Source organism: Artibeus jamaicensis, unplaced genomic scaffold, assembly GCF_021234435.1.
Source record: "Artibeus jamaicensis isolate MK-2021 breed Jamaican fruit bat unplaced genomic scaffold, CSHL_Jam_final scaffold_1964, whole genome shotgun sequence".
In the NCBI taxonomy this organism is placed as follows: domain Eukaryota; kingdom Metazoa; phylum Chordata; class Mammalia; order Chiroptera; family Phyllostomidae; genus Artibeus; species Artibeus jamaicensis.
This window is the reverse complement of record NW_026522030.1, coordinates 10,466,620-10,486,234: the sequence shown is the minus strand read 5'-3', so window position 1 is coordinate 10,486,234 and position 19,615 is coordinate 10,466,620. Positions and strand designations below refer to the sequence as shown.

General features: G+C 49.8%; 1 protein-coding gene across 5 annotated transcripts in view; it reads right to left on the bottom strand.

Moving 5' to 3' along the window:
* Positions 1–19,615, bottom strand: part of EPB41L4B (erythrocyte membrane protein band 4.1 like 4B) — a 117,496-nt gene that overhangs the window by 79,445 nt on the left and 18,436 nt on the right. For all 5 annotated transcript variants that reach the window (XM_053656135.1, XM_053656136.1, XM_053656138.1 and 2 more), the window contains exon 2: positions 6,229–6,333. In XM_053656135.1, the coding sequence (XP_053512110.1) occupies positions 6,229–6,333 (105 nt within the window). The remainder of the gene's footprint in view (positions 1–6,228; positions 6,334–19,615) is intronic.

Sequence of the window (19,615 nt, the reverse complement as noted above, 5' to 3'; positions counted from 1 at the left end):
GCCTTGGTGGGGGGGGGGTACCTTGTGCGACTGAGCTGTTGACCTCTGGGACCTGAAGCTGTTATCTCCAGGCAGAGCATCAGAATGAACTGTTTGGTGGGGTCAGAAAAAATACACACTGGACCATATCACATCCCCTACTTTCTTAGGGCTCAGAGTGGATGAAGGTGGTCATGAGCAGGACAGGGGAAGGCACATGAGGTGCCCAGGATCACAGTGCTATGAGGGGGAGAGGAAAGAGGAGGAGGAGCCAGTCTAACTCTGGCTATGTTGCTGCCAGCGCTCTGGGCTTCCACACCACACACCGGTTGGAGTGCCTTCCCTGCCACGGGAGGCGTCCCTCCTCCTTCTCACCATCGACACCAGCTACTTGAGGTTTCCTTGGGGACAGGTCTAAACCAACTGCAGAGCCCCCATTATCAATAGCTTCGTGCTCAGTACCAATATTTGCACATGGGCAGGAAAAGACTCGCCCTGCCAGCCCTCAGAAACAGGCTGCTGGGAGGCCAGAGGCATTTCTTACGCTATCTCACCTTCATGGGTACTAAAATGGAAGGAGGCAGCAGATCAGATTTCAGACCCCAGTCCTGCCGCTCACCAGGTACACCCGCAAGGAGCCCCGCCGCAGGCTCAGTCTCCTCACCTGTGCACTGAGCTAGCCCCTGGCACACTGTCTGCTGAATCAGCTGAGTGTCCATGGAAACAATAACGAACCATTCAAATGGAAGGAAGGTTTTAAAAGTTTTGCAGTGACGTATCTGCTATTAGTGTTTATACTCTCTCACTTCCCTTCCAGGTACATCTGAAGTACTGCCCAGGACTGTCCACACAAGTGGCAAATGCGAAGACTCTCCAGACAGCCATCAGAGTGGAGCTGCAGCAGCTCCTGAGGCGGGCACTCGGCCCTTCCCACGGTTGTCATCCTTCTCTCCCAGCCCCGGGCCTCTAATCCCCCATCTACCCAATTCCACGCTGCAAAGACCAGGGGGGAAACAGCGCCCAGGGCTCGAGAGAAAGGCCAACATCGCCTTTTCTGCATTCTCTGCTGTAAAACACATCACCGTAAAAAACAAAAAATGTTCCCTTTTCACATGGGGCGGGGCTGACACCCACCCCCCGAGTGTACCCGCCCCAGGGATGGGGAGGAGGTTGTTTTCCCTGCCCCAGATCCCCGCTGCCCCTCCGCCTGGCACTCCCGCAGCCTCTGGGGCCCACCCCATGTTCACCCTCCCCCCGGGACACCGTGGCCACCTGACTCTTCACACTTAGGCTTTGTCCTCCAGGCTCCCCAAGTGGAGGACTGTACCCACTCAACTTCAGGGATCAGGTGTCTGGGTCCGTCACCCGAATGCAGCAGGCAGGGACAGCATCCAGCTTGCTTCTGCACCACAGAGCCCAGCACTGAGTAAGCTCCAAGTCAAAGTTTGCTGACCGGCTACTGACCAAATGTTCTCTTCCGGGGGATGAGGGGTGGTGTGCTGTGTGTGTGTGTTCACCATGTGTAATGCAACCAGTAGAGCCCACAGTGCAAAGTGCTGGGCTTTGGAACGAGGCCAGGCACTGAATGCTACCTCCGTCCCCTGACTTCCACAAGGCTCCCGATGTCTCTGAGCCTCAGCTTCATCATTTGTAAAATGGGCCTGTCCCCTGGTCGCTTCACAGATCAGCCGTGAGTGTTAGACCTGAGTAACCTAAAGCCTTTAGTTAGATGCCAAGGAGGGAGGGGGAAGAAATCAGTGAACAGCAGCTACCCCACCAGGCAGGGAGAAAGCTGGGGGGGGGGGCAGGCAGAGCCGGCTCTCAGCACGAGGGCTCTGCTATGTAAAATTCAAACCCCTGCCCTGCCTGGAGTTGTGCAGAAGTGAGCTCAGCACAGAGGGTTCCCAGGTGGCCTTCCCGCTTTGATGCGGAACAGGAGGCCCCAGTCCCAACTGCTAAAAATAGGAGATGCCAGCAGACTCTGACCTTGCTTCAGGGCTGGGCAGGGCTCTATGGAAACCAGGCCTGGCTCTTCGCAGGGAGCTGGGATGGAGGCTGGTTACTTAGGGAGAGAGCTGTGCCTAGGGCCCTGCCTGGGCCAGACTGACTGGCACATCAGGGGCTGGGTGGGGGTGTCAGTACTTGCGAGAGCTTCAATTATGGAGTGATAAGCCAATAGACAAGTGGACTGCTTGTTCCCCCCAGACCCCCATCTACTACCCAGTCTCTCCAGAAATACACCTGCCAGTACCAGCATTGTTCCAGGTTCTCCGAAAAATCAGTGACACCTCAGAAGCTGAAAGGCTCTTGTCTGAATTGGTAAGGTGTCTCCCACTGGCAAGACGGCCTGGTAGGTTCCGGCTAACCTCAGCGTGCCACGGCCAGGGGCTGCGGCAACTGCTGGTCCCCCTTCAGAATGTCTGGCTCGGAAGAGGAGATCCCCGCCCATGTCAGGCTATGAAGTCCTTTCTGCTCCCATAACTCACTAAGCCCCTCAACTTCCCTGCGAAATGGATGTCACCACCTCCACTGCACAATGACGAAGACTGAGGCTCAACAGCGCAGGGAACTATAAAGAACACTTAAACCTGAACCTGCGAACACAGGCCTTGAGTCAGGCTCTGCTGCTCACTGACTCGCCGCAGTCCAAGCTTTGGGGTTCACCATCGAGATGGAAATACTGGACAGATGGCTCCTTAGGTCCTTCCTGGGGCTAATGACTAAGGTTCCCAGGTGTGTGTGCCTTGTCACCAAGAGCCACCGACTTAAAAAGGGGAAGTACAAAGTCTTAGGGCCTAATCAGAAAGGTTTTGTTTATATACACAAATAGTGAACCCGAGGCCAAACGAGCAGGCTGTCACAGAAGGCAAAATAAGCTCAGAGGTTTATGCAGAGCTGGAAAATGCTGCGAGAGCTCACGATGTATTCTGTGACGAAGTGTCACCTGATGTGGTCTTGAAGGGTGGCCAGGAGTTGAAAGGGGGTGAGAAAGAGCATTCTAGGTGAGGGATCGGCACCAGCGGAGGCACAGCAGTAAGTGCGGGCATGACCTGAGCCCAGCTCAGAAATCCCACCGATGAGCAGAAGGGCCAGGCTGCTGCTGCTGCTGCTGCTGCTGCTGCTGCTGCTGCTGCTGCTGCTGCTGCTACAGCAACTCTCCTGGGTCCAGACTCAGATGAATGAGGACCCTGCATCTGCTTTCGTGGGGAAGAAAAGTGCATCACAGAGCTAGGTCCTGGAAAGGCACCAGAGCCTGCAGAGTGTGCACACTTGCAGGTGTCTGGCCCGGGAAGGAAGCCTGCAGCCCGCTGTGAGCACATGTCCTGCTGCTCAGGGACAGGGCACCGGCAGGCGGGACAGCTGGCAGCCCAGGGAGCAGAGGTTCACAGTCAAGTCTTTCAATGCAGTCACATCCTTGGCTTTCTGGGAATCTGAGTGGCCAGAGAAGGCTTATCTGGATACAAGGACATGCCACTAGGGCAACAGGCACGTGGCTCTAATGGCAGAAATGACAGAGATCTTCTCCCTTCCAACTAGAAGAGGTGTGTGGGCAGACATGGCTGCCTCCTCTTTAGACTCAGCATCACTGAACATTAGAACTGGAAGAGCTCTGGGAGAATAGGTCCAAGAAGCCCATTTTATAGATGAGGAAACTGAGACCAAGGAAGAACAGGTGGCTCATCTAAAGTCCACCAACTGAGATGGGCGCAGAGCCAGGAACGAGGATCAGGTCTGACTCCTGGCCCAGGGCCACAGACATGCTGAGGTCAGAAATACCACACAGGTACCACACAGGCTAAGACACACAGGGGAAGGCAGGATGGAGAAGGGGGTCAGGGAAGGGGAGGGCTGACGAGTGTCAGGTGCTGGGGACAGAAAGGAAAGCTACTTCTGGCACTCAGGAAGCAGCTGGAAATGGAACTGACCACGGAGCTGGGGGGTGTCAGCGCTGGAGAAGCAAGTGTACTCCCTGAAGACAATATGGCAAGAAGGCAGTTTTGTCTGAGGGAAAGAAAACACGGAGTTTTAGCTACATGATCTGGGTCTTCTCAGAAGGAGGGAAGGCCAACTTCGAGGACAGTCTTTGTGGGGACTGGATTACATGTCTGTGGTCAAGACTCATAAGGGGAACTGTGGGGCATGTCCATTAGGTGCCCTGGCCAGGCGGCTCCGTTGGTTGGAGCACCATCGGTACACCGAAAGGTTGCAAGTTTGATCCCCAGTCAGGATGTGTACAGGAGGCAACCTACTGATGTTTCTCTCTCACGTCGACATTTCTCCCTCTCCCCACCCTCTCATCAATAAACGTATCCTTGGGTGAGGATTTTACCCAAAAAAAGAGCCCACTGGGAGCTAATAAGGCTCCAAAAGCAACCTGGGGCTTGGACTTTGCCAAAGCCGTGATCTGCGGCGCTGGTGCCAACAGGCACAGCCTGTGACTCTCCAGTGACGCTCGGCAGCCTGGGAGAAGCAGCGGAGGAAATGGAGGGGCCTGAGTGCCAGGGGGAGGCCCAGGGACACTTGTGGGGGCAGTAGAATCAAAGGGCAAGTAAGGACACAGGTGAGATGGCTGAGACTCCACCAGGCCGAGAGGAAGGCAAGGGCAGAAGGAGGCTGGGAGAGGGGAGAACGAGGCAGGAAGAGATCGCTGAGGGCCAAGGCCAGATGCAGAGGGATGGGAAAGACAGGACCAAGGGAAGTTATCACGGGACAGGGAAAGAGAATTCCGGGGCTTGCAGCGTGAATCTGGGAGAGGTTTGGTCAGATGAAGCTTCAAGGAGAAAAACGGTGTCCAGAGTATTTAGAAGCATCAAGAATTTGAATTCTGAGGTTGCCAGAGGCCTTGAGGGATTCGGAGAACAGTGCTGAGGCCAGAGGGCATGGCATTGGGTGACCTCACCTCCAAGGAAACAGAATAGGGCAGGGAGGTGGGAAGAGAAGGGCTGGCCTGCCCCTCCCCAGGACCCCGGTGGGCCCGGAGTGAGAGTCTGTGGCTGCGAAATGGAGAAGGAACCAGGGCGGTAATTCAAAGAGGTGGCTGGAGTGTTCACGGCAACAGTCGGCAGCGAGGGGATAGGTGCCAGCAGACAGGACATCTTGAAGGTGCAGTGGGGACATCCCTTTAGGCACAGTGAGGGTCTGCCCAGGAGGCACTGTAACCAGGATGCACTGAAGTCCCGATTCCAATGTATCATCTGCGTTCTCAGCATCACACTAACGTCCGCAGACAGACCCAGCTCACAGGCATCCATTTTGAGCATCTACACTCTACGGCTGTCGCGTGGGGCTCCCGGGAAGTATCAAAAAAATGTCTCTCAGGTAAAAAGGCTTTACCACGGATGAGGAGCTCCCGGCCTCCAGCTTTAACGCCTCCTACCAGGGACCCACCTCTTCACACACTGTCTAAAACAGCACAGCTCCTTACTCTGTCTGCTTATCCCCTTACTCTGCTTTACGGTTCTTAACGCTTATTCCTACCTGTCATATTATGTATGCGTGTACTGCTTTATCCACAAAGCTTAGAATGGGGCCCGTGCCTATGAGACACCCACTAAATACCTTTGGATTGCTGAATAAGTTACCTTTGAAACCCAAAGCTGATTGTGCTAGAGAGGGAGACTCTGAAGTCAGTCCTGCTTTCTAAACAAGGGAACCTGAGTTGCATCCAGTTCACTCACTCCAGCATCGCCACGGTGAACACTTCTGTCTCCAGCAAAGTGAGGGAAGTCTTTGCTGACCTAAGAACCTCCTGGAGCCTGCAAGATGGTTTTCCAGCAAAGCCAAGACCTGGTCCCCCTGCCCAGCCCCAAGCCTGGCTGGGATTCAGCCGTGTTCACGGCACCTGCTGTCCGCACCCAGCAAGTCTTCACAAGAATATGGTGGTGCAGCCTCTTCTGATGGTTAAAAATAAAAGCAGCCCCGCTGAAAGAATTCCGGGTGTGATTTCTAACTTCTCTAGAAATGCGCCTATCCATCGTCCCTCCCTGTGCTTGGAAATGCTTCCCTAACACAGCCCCATGCACAACACGCATGTTCTTTCTCCCTTCTTCTCCCTGTTGATGGCCACCTCAGGGGCGGGGCAGCCTGGACTCCTTTCACTTAGGCACCGTTACCACCAGCCCAGTGCTTGTCATGGCAACAATATCACGGTTTCATGCCTATGTTTCTCTACCGGCTTCTAGCAACTGTTGCTCTGTGATTAGCAATGAAAAGCTAATCTGTCCTAAAATGAATCAGAGGAATACATACCGCGACTAGGGCGGAGTCAAGGAACTGGAGGCCAAAGTAATCTGTTTCCACGAGGTCCAAGTGGTACACGATCTGATCGAACAAATCCTGGCCTTTGGCATGTTTCTGTAAGACAATTGGGCACATGAAAATTTAGAGTGTGACAGCTAGGTAAGAAACCAAGAGATTTTTTTAAATCACTTTTCTCTGTATATTGTATATATGTATGTGTCACACTATGCAAGATTTTAAATTTTTAATTGGCTTTAATATAATATAAACTCATGATTAAAGCTAAGCACTCCCAAAGACAAAAAAGAAAAAAAAACCCACCAAATAACAACTTCACAGGACATTAGAGAACCAACCCTTTATCGTGAAAACTGGTAAGTAAAGGGGGGAAAGTCGGGCATTAATCCCACCTTTAACTCTACCACTGGGTCATCAGAGAGTAGGTGAGGGCACACACAAGTGGGTTGAATACGTGAATGTAAGAGCTGAAAGTATGAGACTCTCAGGATCTCATCTCCGTGACCCGCGATTAGGCAATGGTTTCTTAGATATGACACCAAAAGCACAAGCAACAAAGGAAAAAGTAAACTGGATATCATCAAAATGTAAAACTTTTGTGCTTCAGAGGACACCGAGACATCAGGGAAGTACAAAGACACCCCAGATTGGGAGAAAGATTTTGTAAACCCCGTATCTGACAAGGGGCTTCTATCTAGAATAAAGAACTATTACAACTCATTAATAAAAAGGCAACATCCAACTAAAGAATGAGCAAAGATATAGACATAATTCTCCTTAAGCCTAATAAGCTCCTGAGAAGGTGCTCAACAGCATCTGTCATCAGGGAAATGCAAATCAAAACCATCATCAGATGCCACTTCCCACTCACTGGAATGGTTACAATCAAACAGACATGACAAATGGAGACACTGGAACCTTCACGTACTGCTGATGGGCAAGTCACACTGTGTAGCCACTTTGGGAAGCAAACAGTTAAGCATAGTTACCATTTGACTCAGCAATTCCACTCCGAGATATACATTCAAAAAACATGAAAACATGATGTCCACACTGATGCTTGTACAAAAATCCTCATAGCAGCATGATTCATAACAGCCCCAAAGTGGAAGCAACTCAAATGTCCATTAACTGATGGATGGAGAAACGGTGGCCTTGGTCATAAGACAGAATAGTATTTTGCCATCAAAAGGAATGAAGTTCCAACACGTGCTACAGCATGAATGGATGGACCTCTTTGAAGACTAAGTGAGAGAAGCCCATTGTGAAGGACCACATGGTCCATGAAATGTCCCGAACAGGTCAATCTAGCAACAGAAATTAAGACTGTGGTTGTTTAGGGCTGTAGGGTTTGTGGGGCAACCATTAAGGTGAGTAAAGTTTTTTTTTTGGGGGGGGGGTGTTAATGAAAGGTTCTAAGATTGATCATGTTAATAGATGCACAACTCTAAGAATATACTAAGTGCCACTGGATTGTAAACTTTGGATAGGTAAATTGTATCATATATGAATCTCAATAAAGCCATTGAACATAACAGATGGGCAGAGTTTTTCATTTATTCCCAATAAAGGAAGATGAAATAAAAGAACTGCAATATCACACATTTGCAACCTCGACTGAATGGCAGGCTCTAAGCATTGGGCACCAGTGCCTACTAGCACCGCCAAGGGAGACAGCCAGCCGTTACATACCTTCTGATGAAGAACACCTCACCCCCCAACACACAATCTTGCTCCCCTTGCCTCTCTCACTGCAAGGAGGGAGGGAGGCAGGGCGGAACCGAGCCAAGTACTGAGTCAAGCACTAGGTCCAACTACCAATGGCAGGAAATGCAGAGGAATTAGCTCTAAACTCACTAGAACTGCAGCCAGCAATACCCGGCCTGTGGGAAATTCTAGAAAGGCCTCAGGACACATGACCCAGCTTCTTCAACAAACAGAACATATGAAAAAGAAGAGCTGGAGAAGCACCTACAGATGAAAAGATATCTAAATGGCAATGTTCAGGGGTGCACACTTGGGTGATAAAAATTGGAAAGAGAGTAAAGGAGTGATTACAATCAAGTCAGGGTAGTGGTTGCTCTTGGGGCCCGGAAGGGATGTGCCTGGGAGGGGACACAAGGAGGGGACCGTGACTGCAGAGACACGGGGTGAACTTCTGGCTGTCAGAGTTCCAGCTCTTGACCTGGGTGGGGCAGTAGCGGGGCATCTGCCTTCTAGTAACTCATTAACCTGCACCTGTTTTATGTGCTTATCTGTAATTGCGTTATATAAAACACAACAACAAAACAGTTGAGACAAAAATCAAATCAAAGCCACTGGAATTCAGCCTTTTTCCTTCAGACTTTCTCCTTCCTGGAGACACTCCTCAAGGGGCAATGACCTGACAGAAACAGGTAGCTTGATATGAGCGACTTCCCTACAGCTCTCTTGGAGAAATAAGATGGGGGGGGGGGGGGGAGGCGGGTACAGAATGGAGACACAACCGGTCTCCAATCACAAGGACACTGAACCAGGGCCACCAAACTCCAGACGACTGTTCAGCCGTTATTAAAAAAAAATTATGAAGATAGAAAGAAGGAACATTCTTAGGACTATGTTAGCTCAGGAGACCAGAAAGGAGGAAGAAGCTGTGATTCCAACTACATAAAAATACACACACGTTGTTCCTGGGCTGCGTGATAAAAACAGGAAATCTGCACAAACTGAAACAGCTGTGTTAGGGTAGAGACGCTGCGGATGGTTTTCTGCCCAGGTTTTCACACTGATGATTTGGCAGTTGTTCGACAGCAAACGCAATTAAAAAAAAATAATATAAAATCACTGTTCTGGCATGCTTCCACCTTGCTTAAAACAATCCATCTTCTATTTTTTACTCTAACGATCTGGTACTATTGGCCCTGTGGAACACTTATTAGCCTGACGCCAACGATTCATTAGCAGGTGTCCTTGGGACAAAACTAGTCGGTGCGCAGCTGGAGCAGCAGGATGTAGCAGAAAGAACTGGGTTGGGAGGGAGCAGGAGACCTGGGCTCCAGTCCCAGATGCACCACAAACCGTGACCTGAAACCATCCATAATTCCCCCCAATCCAGGCGGCCATCCTGGGCTTCCCCTGCAGCTGCCGATCAGATATGGCGTCCTGAACAGACAGTGCCACCGGTTGCGGCCCTGTACCCAGACTGCTCCCTACCGCTCTCTACTTTGGTGCAGGGCTCACCATCCGAGTATGTAATTTTAACACACACAGAGTACAAACCGAAAAGGCACAGTTCTGCACATGGTGAATGAATGGGTTAGCCTGAGCTTCTAAGTCATTCCAAAACTTACTTTTCTGATGTCTTTCTAAAATAGCTCTTAATTTAGAAGGAGTCCATGGTGGAGGCTGGAAAGAGAACCTTTCTAGGGGCGGCAAGTGCCTTCTTGCAAGCCAGACTGGCTCCTCTCCTGGCAGGCCCTCAGCTGGACTTAGAGGTGCCAGACGGAGGGTCTGGTGAATAAGAAATAACATTTTTACTCACTTATAAACACTTCCCCCCACTCAGCTCCCCTCACCAAGTATACTCTTTGGTCTCTTCTGCTGGAAGAGAGAATTCCCCATGGCCCTTTCCAGCTCTAAAAGGAACCTGGCAAAATTACGAGGGCTGCAATAGAAGAAACAGAGGTCTTAGTAGGTTAGGGGTGGGAGGAAGACGGGAGGGTCAGAGCCACAGCACGTGAACCCCATCTCTCACTCCTCCAGGCCTGCAGAGTGGCCACTCACTCCCCGCACTGAGGAGGCTCCAGATAACGTGACTCACCAGCACCCCCAGTCAGGACATCCCCCACCGCCCCCGGGGCAGCCCTGAGAAGCTCACACATTCCCTCCTTCAGCAGCCTCCCCCCACCCCACCCAGGGCAGTAAGTGCCTCTCCTCTGTGTTCCCAGAAGTAGACACATGCCTTTGTCACATGCACACTTATCACACTGAACCGCAGTTGCCTGTGCTCCTGTGTTACTGACTTCAGACTGATCACTCCCCGGGGCAGGACCAGCTGTGGTCATCTGAGCACCACCTCCCCCTTCCCACCATCCCCAAAGCACGGCATCTTGTTGGTACACAGTAGGCACTCCATAAATGTCTGTTTGCTGCGTAGATGTATTTATGTATGTATGTATGGATGGATGGATGGATAGATGGATAGATGTATGTATGTATGGATGGATGGATGGATGGGTGGGTGGGTGGATGGATGGGTGGGTGGATGGGTGGGTGGGTGGATGGATGGGTGGATGGGTGGGTGGATGGGTGAATGGAAGGGTGGATGGGTGAATGGAAGGGTGGATGGGTGAATGGAAGGATGTATGTATGTATGTATGGATGAATGGATGGATGGATGGAAGGATGGATAGATGGAAAGATGTATGTTTGTATATATGTATCTATGGAAGTATGGAAGGAAGGCTGAATGGATGGCTGAATATATATATTGTATGTATGGAAGGATGTATGTATGGACGGATGTATGGATGGAAGGATGATGGGTAGGGGATGCATGTGGGGTCTGGGGCCAAGAAATAGGCCTTCAGGACAGGCCATGCACAGACAACCAACTGGTATTTCACAAGTGGAAGACCTAAAAATGAGAACATACTCATTAAAATCTTTTCAACTTGAGTACTCCAGGTACAAATGCCTAGAGAAGCGTGCCGTACTTCCAAAACTACTTACCTAAACCCAAGTTGGTGGTTGTTACGTGAAGTTCTATCTTGTGGTTACAGTAGGAAATCCACTAATGTGACTAGACTTAGAAGCCACTCCTTGTCACCTCACTGTCAATGAGGTCTCCCCCTCTGTGACGAATCCACTCATTCAACAAATATTTACCAATTGCTCATCAAATGCCAGCCCTTAGACTAGGCACTGGCATCCAGGAGTCACAAAGTCTGGAAGGGAATAGCTACAGGAAGCCTCACCAAGTAAACCTTTCCTGGAAAGCCAAGTCATGCAAACCATGGGTGGCCATACCACTACCTCCCTGCCTTCCTAAGCAGGATATATCCAATGTAAACCCTAACTAAGTCTGGGTCACCCTTCTGGAATCCCATGATGCTCCACCTCCTTTAAGACCCAGAGAGCGAGCTGTCTCCAGTACTGCAGGGCCGTGAACGCTGCCCTGGAGTCTTGCATCCACGTTGCCTAGTTTTTCTTCCTCCCATATCAACACATCGCTTTCTCACCAGGATCAACCACCAGTGGTTTTGAGTCGGCGTGTCCCTCTGTAGCAGCTCCTTCTGATTTAACAGCAGCTCAAAATAACCAAACCCATTAAAATCGTGTGTAAAATAGGAGTCGAGAGTCGCCAGCTAAAGACTGGGCCAGGGCAGACAGCCAGCAAGAAAAGGTATGGACATTGTGATATCTCTGCAGGACAGTCAGGAGTTCCCAGCCACGCTCCTGATAAGCAAGGCTGCTGGACAGCTGATGTCTTCACTGTCTGCCCTAGTGAATGTGCCACCCTGACCCTCTTAGATAAGAGGCAGCTGGGAGCGTCTCACTGCAAGCTGACCTGACTGCGATGTAACGGGCCGACTGTGGTCCTGGAAGAACAAAGAAGATAGAACCAACCCATCCAAGTCTCATGAGTCTCAACAGCACAAGACACTAGGCATCACAGGCAGGTTTGAAAGGAGGAAATAAGCTGTGAGCAAGTGTGACAGTCGAGCGTATGCATCCTAGTTGTGAACTAAAATGGAAAAGCCTGACATCTGGGCAGCGGAAGGACTTTAGGAGCCATCTCCTTACAGGTGCATGAGGCTCCCATATGTCCCCCTGCTCCCCATCCATCAGGTGGCATGTCCCTCTGCACCCACCTTCAGAAAGGCTCTCCCTTCCCGTCCTTATCATGGTTCAGGCCTCATCACCCTGCAGAGACCATAGCAACAGCCCCAAGTGGCCCCAGGTCTCCCTCCTTCTAGGTTCTCCTCCCTAAAATCATCTTCCCTGTTGGCTGGAACGGCCTTCACACACTGCAGCCCTCATCTTGGTCCCTCTTCTGCACAAGCACATCCACCAGAGGGTGCAGCGCGGGCTCCTTGGCCTGTGGCAGAGACTCCGCACAGTCAGCAGTGCCCAACCCAACACTCCCCTTATCTCCCCACATGGACCCTGGCTTCGGTCAAATGCCAGACCGTGTTCTCCTATGTAAAGCCACACCCCTGTGGCTTTTCCTGGGTTGTTCCTTTGCCTACAGCCCCCATTCCTATCCCTGCCTACAGCAAAGCCAATGCCCATGGCCAGTTTCAAGTAACAGCCACCACCATTAAACGTCTTGTTGGCAGCACCCTGGCACGTTCGTCTTTGCTTCTGTACCATCTGATGTTCTGAGTTTCAATAGACATAACCGCTGATATGCATTAAGAATAATTCTCAGTTCCCACAGCAGTTTTCAAAGGCCCCGCTGCTGAGAAATCTGATCTTCCCGCTCCATATCTGCCAGGAATTCTCTGGAGAAAGCTGGAGCTTGGGTGCAGAACCCTGGCACCACCGTCTGCCCACTTGGACCCCGGTCTGTTCTGTGCAGACGAGAAATTGGTGTTTTGGAAAGCATGCCACACTGCAGCCTGTCCTTATGGCTAATGAAAACGCCACGTCTTATACGCCCAAAATATTACCAAGTTCTGGGTGTTTATATATGGGTTACAAAATAACCAAAACTCCTGTGTGATGGATGGTTTCTACAACAAAGTGCAGGCTTTCGTATTTGCTCCAATTAAATTTCATCTAATTTAAACCACCCCGTGATTTAGCCTGTTAAGAATAACATGAGCCCCAGACTGTTATCCATGTATCAGTCACGGATCCCAGTTCTACAACACGTGGGAAACTTGATACATGGGGGCTAGTGAAGTGTTGGCGATGGGTGCATTATCTTCCTTTGGTCCTACGGTACCAAAGCCACCCATGTGTGGGACGGCCTCACAACTGGAGCACCGCCACGCCATGAGTGGGACTCTCAGAGGCAAAGGTTGGGTTGGAAACCCAATTCTGCCTCGACTCCAGCAGTTTGACAGTGATCTTCGGCAACCTTCCCCGGCTCCAAGTCTCAGCTTCTTCATCTGGAAAATGGAGTGCTCTCATTTGCCCCGTCAACCTTGTTAAGTCCTTGCCCTAATACAAAAGCAAGAAAGCGACGGCGCATGCACTGTAAACCGTGGTGTCCTACATACACAGAGGAACTAATATTTAGTTCCATTTATTTCTCTCGCCTGTCCACAGGAATAACAAAATGTGCTTTCTGCCAGGTGCTTAACAGAAACCAAGGCACAGGACGTCCATGATCCATAACCCGTCTAGACGTCCCCTCTAAAGAAAAACTGAAGCCAGCGTCTTTTGAGGATTTTTGTAAACACATTTTGGTCCCTAGAGATCAGTTCCTTCCTTTGTAAGTTCTTAACACCCCTCGTTGAAATAACCTCAGGTGGATTTCAGGTGAATTTGGCTTCCTGGTCGGCAGCTTCCAGAAGGCACCTGCCTCAAGGCCCGTTTCAACGGTTTCTAGGAAGTGCTCATCTTCATGATCAGCGCCCAGTTCCCCACCCCGTCCCTCACAGTTTGACAACTTGCTAGTTTTCTACGAGTCTCACTAGGAAACCAGCTCTCTGTCACGCACACACCAAGTGGCCCAGGGGTCTCTGTCCCCATTGCCCTTGCTACTAAGTCATCATAAACAAATATAAACTGTTCACTCCAGGATGTCATGAACACAAGTATCTGAAATGACCAAAGAAAGAGAGTTTGAAATTTCTTCCTGAGTGAGACATCCAGTAGCACGTCCCCCCATCCAAGGTTCCACTTTCTACCGTTTCAGTTACCCACCGTCAACTGCAGCCCTGAAAATATTAGATAGGAAATTTCAAGAATAATTCCTAAGTTTTAAATTGTGTGCCACTCTGAGGAGTGTGATGAACTCTCAAGATGTCCGGCTCCGTCCCTCCCGGGACGTGACTCATCCCTGTCCTGCACATTGACCCCGCACTGGCTCCCCTGCCTGTCGGTCACGTGGTAAGCATCTCAGTTATCACATCGACCATCACAGTACAGCGGAGCTCGAGGCCAAGGCACCCTCACTTTACTTCATAATGGACCCAAAGCTCAAGACCAATCAGATACGCAGGTGCTGGCCAATCAGATACGCTGTCAAGTACTGTACTTCCCTGAAGTGAAAAGGTGAAAGTTCTTGACTTAAGAAAAAAAACTGTACGGTAAGGCTGCTAAAATCTACGGTAAGAATGCATCTCCTACCTGTGAAAAAAAAAAAAAAAGAAATTTGTATTAGTTTTGCTGTCACACTTTAAATTGCAAAAGTAACAGCCTCAGTACGTGATAAGTGTTTAGTTAAGGTGCAAAAAGTATGAAATTTGTGGGTGGAGGACAGACAGAACAGGTGTGCTGATTGTTGCACTAGACAGCACTGAACTATAACCTCCACAGAGACGTCAGCCAGGGACCCCCTGAACCAAGTGGCCATATTCACAGAACTTGTATCACACTTGTTATAATTGTTCTAATTTATTATTAGTCTGTTGTTGACCTCTTACTGTGCCCATGGTAAATTAAGCTTCATAATAGGTGTATATACATACAGGAAAAAACAGTATATCTAGGGTTTGGAACTATCTGCAGTTTCAGCAGGAACTGGGGGTCTTGGACTATATTCCCTGTGGATGAGGGGGGAGTACTGTATCATCTCAGCCAACAGCAAGATTTGGTGACCCAACCCTGCAATGTAACAGTGCAAAGACTCTGCACAAGGGCCCCTCACCTGCTGAGGTAAGGCCAGGCTGTGCAGCCTGCAAATGCCACCTTGCAACTGAAGAGTGCATCATTGTTTATCGAGGATGCATGATCCCGTTTTGCAGAGAAGGACACTTAGCTTCAGAAACTGATGTGACCGAGTCCATATTGCTTATAAGTGGCAGAACTGCAATCAGGACGCAGCCTTTCGGATTCTTAGGACCGAGTTCCTTCTCCTTCACCCCACCGCTTCTCTAGTCCACTCACCTGCCTCTCTGGCTCCAAGCACATGCGACATATCCCGCAGCCAAGAAAAGTTTCTCAAGCCCAATTCAACACACAGCTTCTGAGTGCCTACTTCATGCATGGCCTGAGCTATAGCTGGGATGCAAGGCCTCGGGCTCCGACAGAAACAGATCCCACGGTGGGGAGGCAGAGTGGAAAGTAAATTACTGGCTCACGAACAGACATGGAAGCCAAGACGCTGCAGTGAGGGGGACATCAGTAGTCGGAGAAGCTCCTGGAAATTCAATTCCAGTAAAACAGAACAGATGTCATTAATTTCCTGACTTGCCTGGCTAATAATCTCTTGGCAATCAGAGGCAACAACAAAAGCAACTGCCCTTAATTTTGACCAACAAGGAAGCAAGAACAATCTTAGAAGACAGTGACTGTCCTCCTGGTGTGCGAGTCAGTGCAAGGAGGCACCTGCTGGTCAGTTTCGCCGACAACCAGAGCTCGCTCTGTGCGCCACGGGCAAGGGGCTTTCACTGGGCTGCAAGAGGTCTGGGCAGGCAAATTTCGGGTTTCACCATGGTACCACAGGACACAGCCACACTGCCTTCAACCACCAGAGAGATCACTTTAAAGCACTGACACTCTGTGTTGCTTTATTGATCAACTATTGATCACACTCTGTCGATAAACCATCTTCAGGCCAAGCTGGAGTTACATCTCAGCAGAGGGTCAAAGCTCTCACTGGTTCCTCTAACAGCACCTCCCTCACAGGGCTGCTGTGGGAATTCAACAACCCCACTGGCCACGATCCTGCATGAACCTTCTTTCATTCAATGTGGAATGCCTAACACCTCCTCGTGACCTCGATTTCTCCCTCCTTCTGGCTCCTCCCACACATGCCTCACACAAAGGATTCAACAGTTGGTTTAAGGGAGGGCTTCCCTTTTATTCCCCAAGACGCTGAATGAAGTCCAGACACCTAGCTCTACTGGACCCTGGCTGCCCTGAAAACCGGGTTCACCCAACGTTCCAATGGTCGTGCCTCCCACGCTCAATATGAACCATCAAAACAGCCCATGTGGAATACTCTTCGATTTTGGGTCGTACTACTATCAGGCCCGTTTTAACATACCACTCCTTCTGTCAGGCACAGGAACAGACTTCCTGACAACACCCCTAACACAGAGCTCCACTGGACGAATTCCAGACGGGGAGCCCCTCTGTGCCACCTTTATTATAAGGCAAGGCGAGTCACGTGGCCTGCCATACTGCCCCCTGCCCTACTGAGTCCTCTCGCAGCCCCAGGGAATGGGCACAGGGGCAGGAGACTGCCCCGAATGGCCTCTTAAGGCAGCCCTTTCCCACCCCAGCGGCCCCCATCTTGTAGCAAAAGACAGGCAAGTACGCAGGGACTTGCTGTTACGAGTTGATAGTCGCAGAACCGTCACGGGGATGTAAAGCCCAGCACAGGAAATAGAGTCAATAACACTATCATAACTGTGTGGTGGGTCCTAGACTCATTGGGGGGTCCCTTCCTAAATGACAGACCTGTCAACCACTGTGCGAAACACTGAAACTAATACAAAACGATAATGAATGTCAACTGTAATTGGAAAGTAAAAAAAGAAAAGGAAAAATAGCCCTGGCTGGTAGGGTTCAGTGGACTGAGTGCCGGCCTGTGAACCAAAAGGGGGCTGATTTGATTCCCAGTCAGGGCACGTGCCTGGGTTGCAAGCCAGGTCTCCAGTAGGGGGCGTGTGAGAGGCAACCACCCACTGATGTTTCTCTCCTTCCCCTCCCCTTTCTAAAAATAAATAAATAAAATCTTTAAAAATAAAATAAATAAATAAATATATATATATATATTTATTTTAAAGGTCCCAGGTGGCAAGCACCTAAGATGTTAGTTTCAGCGTTATTTCTTTTAAACCAGGGTGCTCACCAACAGAGCTGCAAAGCCTCTGCACTTCTCCCTTGAACCCGGAAGAGAATGGCGCTGCTTCAACCAAGTACAAGATGCTGTTAGTAATGTCCTGTGATTCCCGAGGGGAGGTGACAGTTCTCTTGCTCTTGGGATGCTTGCTCGGGGGTAGAGCAGGCAGCATGTAGAAAGTCCAGCGACCCCGAGACAGCCATGCTGCTGAAGAGGTCATGACCGGGCATTTCCATCAACTGTCCCAGCTGAGCCCAGCCTTCCAGTCATCACTGCCAGGTGCGCAGCAGGTGGAGCAGCCCCCTTGGACCCTCCACCCCAGCCCGTCTTCCAACAAAGTACTTCTGGGTGCCTGGTCAATGCCACGAGGAGCAACAGAATCTCCCAGCTGAGCCCCACCCAAATCCTTAAGCAACAAAATCCAGGAGCTAAGAAAAATGGACCCAAGAAGGAACACACCAAGGCACATCATCATTACATTAGCCAAAATTAAAATGAAGGAGAGAATCCTAGAAGCAGCAAGAGCTAAGGGGACAGTCACCTACAAAGGAGTCCCCATCAGACTGTCAGCGGATTTCTCAAAAGAGACCTTACCGGCAAGAAGGGGCTGGAAAGAGGTATTCCAAGTCATGAAATCCAAAGACCTACAACCAAGATTGCTCTATCCAGCAAAACTTTCATTTAGAATGGAAGGACAGATAAGGTGCTTCTCAGATAAGACCAAATTCAAGGAGTTCATCATCACCAAGCCCTTATTATATGAAATGTTAAAGGGACTTATCTAAGAAAAAGAAGTTAAAGAAACATGAACAGTGAAAGGACAACAAACTCACAGTTATTAACGACCACACCTAAAACCAAAGCAAACTAAAAGGACAGCTAGATCAGGAGTGGAATCACAGAAATGAAGATCTCAAGGAGGGTTAGCAACAGGGGAGTGGGAGGAGGAGAAGGAAAAGGGGGGAGAAGGTACAGAAAATAAGTAGCATAGATGGTAGGTAGAAAATAGATAGGGGGGAGGGTAAGAATAGCATGGGAAATATAGAATCTAAAGGACTTGAGACACATGGTCATAAACTAAAGGGGGGGTAATGGTGGGGATGGGGGGTAGGGTGGAGGGGAATGAGAGGGGGAATAATAGAACAACTGTAACAGCATAATCAATTAAAAAATTTAAAAAAAAAAGAAAAATGGTTGTTGTTTTAAGCTACTGAGCATCGGGAAAGTTCATTATGCAACACCAGACACCCAGAATGAAAACCGTACACACACTCAGATACAGCATGTGTGTGTACAGAAAAGCTTGTTGTAACTTTAAAACCCTTTTCAGGACATCCCTGCACTGCAATAACTGATTTCGGTATCACCTGTTTGCGATAAGAAAGCCAGAATAATAAGCATATGAATTCTCCCAGAAAGCCAACAGGATAAACAAACCAAAACACTATTCTTTGAAGGCCATTAACTCTGTTTAGGAGAAAGACATTAAGCGCTAGGGCTGGAGTATCTGAGGCAGCCATACTCCATGTGCCCCAACCACACACTGAGAACTCCGTAACTGGGCTGAGAAGGGAGGAGGGGACCTTGGTGGATTAAAAGGGACTTAAGAGACACTATTCCAAGTGTGATGTGTGATCTGTAGTTGGCTCCTGACTGAAACAAAGCAATCATGGTAAGTTTTTTGAGATGACTCGGGACAAGGGAACAAGGACTTGCCATGCGATGACAGTAAGGAACTGTCATCGCATGCATGACAATGTCGAGTATGACAATGGCACTGCTATACACATACACATAGCGTGTCTGTGCATTTCTATCTAAACAATGCCCACTGCAATATTTACAGGTAACACGACAAGTTGTCTGGGGAGTTGCTTTAAAACACTCCAGAAAGGTAATAACAAGCGGGTATTGTGTACATGGGGGTTTCGTCACACTGCTCTCTTGGCTTTGTGCACTTGCACTTAAAGGAAACCTCACGAACTGCCAAGGAGCTGGGGGTGGCGGGTGCAGCCCAGCTCGGCCTGGGCCTCTCTTGCAGAATCAGAGCTGCTGGCGGCAAGAGGAGTCCGCAGCCACAGTGAAGGAGAAAGGGCTGTGGGCTGCCAGCGGGGGAAATGACTCCGATGTGTCAACAATGGCTCCTATTCCATGTCACTACAACAAACCGCCATACACAGGCCTCTGTCGGGATCTGACTCCGGACCTACCTACGGGCCTTCCCCCACATTTCACCCTCCCCCGTCCTCCGTGCAGCTTGTGCAGAGGCTGCGCCACTGCCCTCGGGGCCCAACTCAGTCACAAACACCAGACTTTTACAGCGAGAAAGAAAGCATCTGTAGCAAGGAAAGCTAAACATTCTTACGCTTTGGGTACCAAAGTTAATATTCTACCCTACCTAATTTCATGGACACAATCAGTTGAATCTCTGGG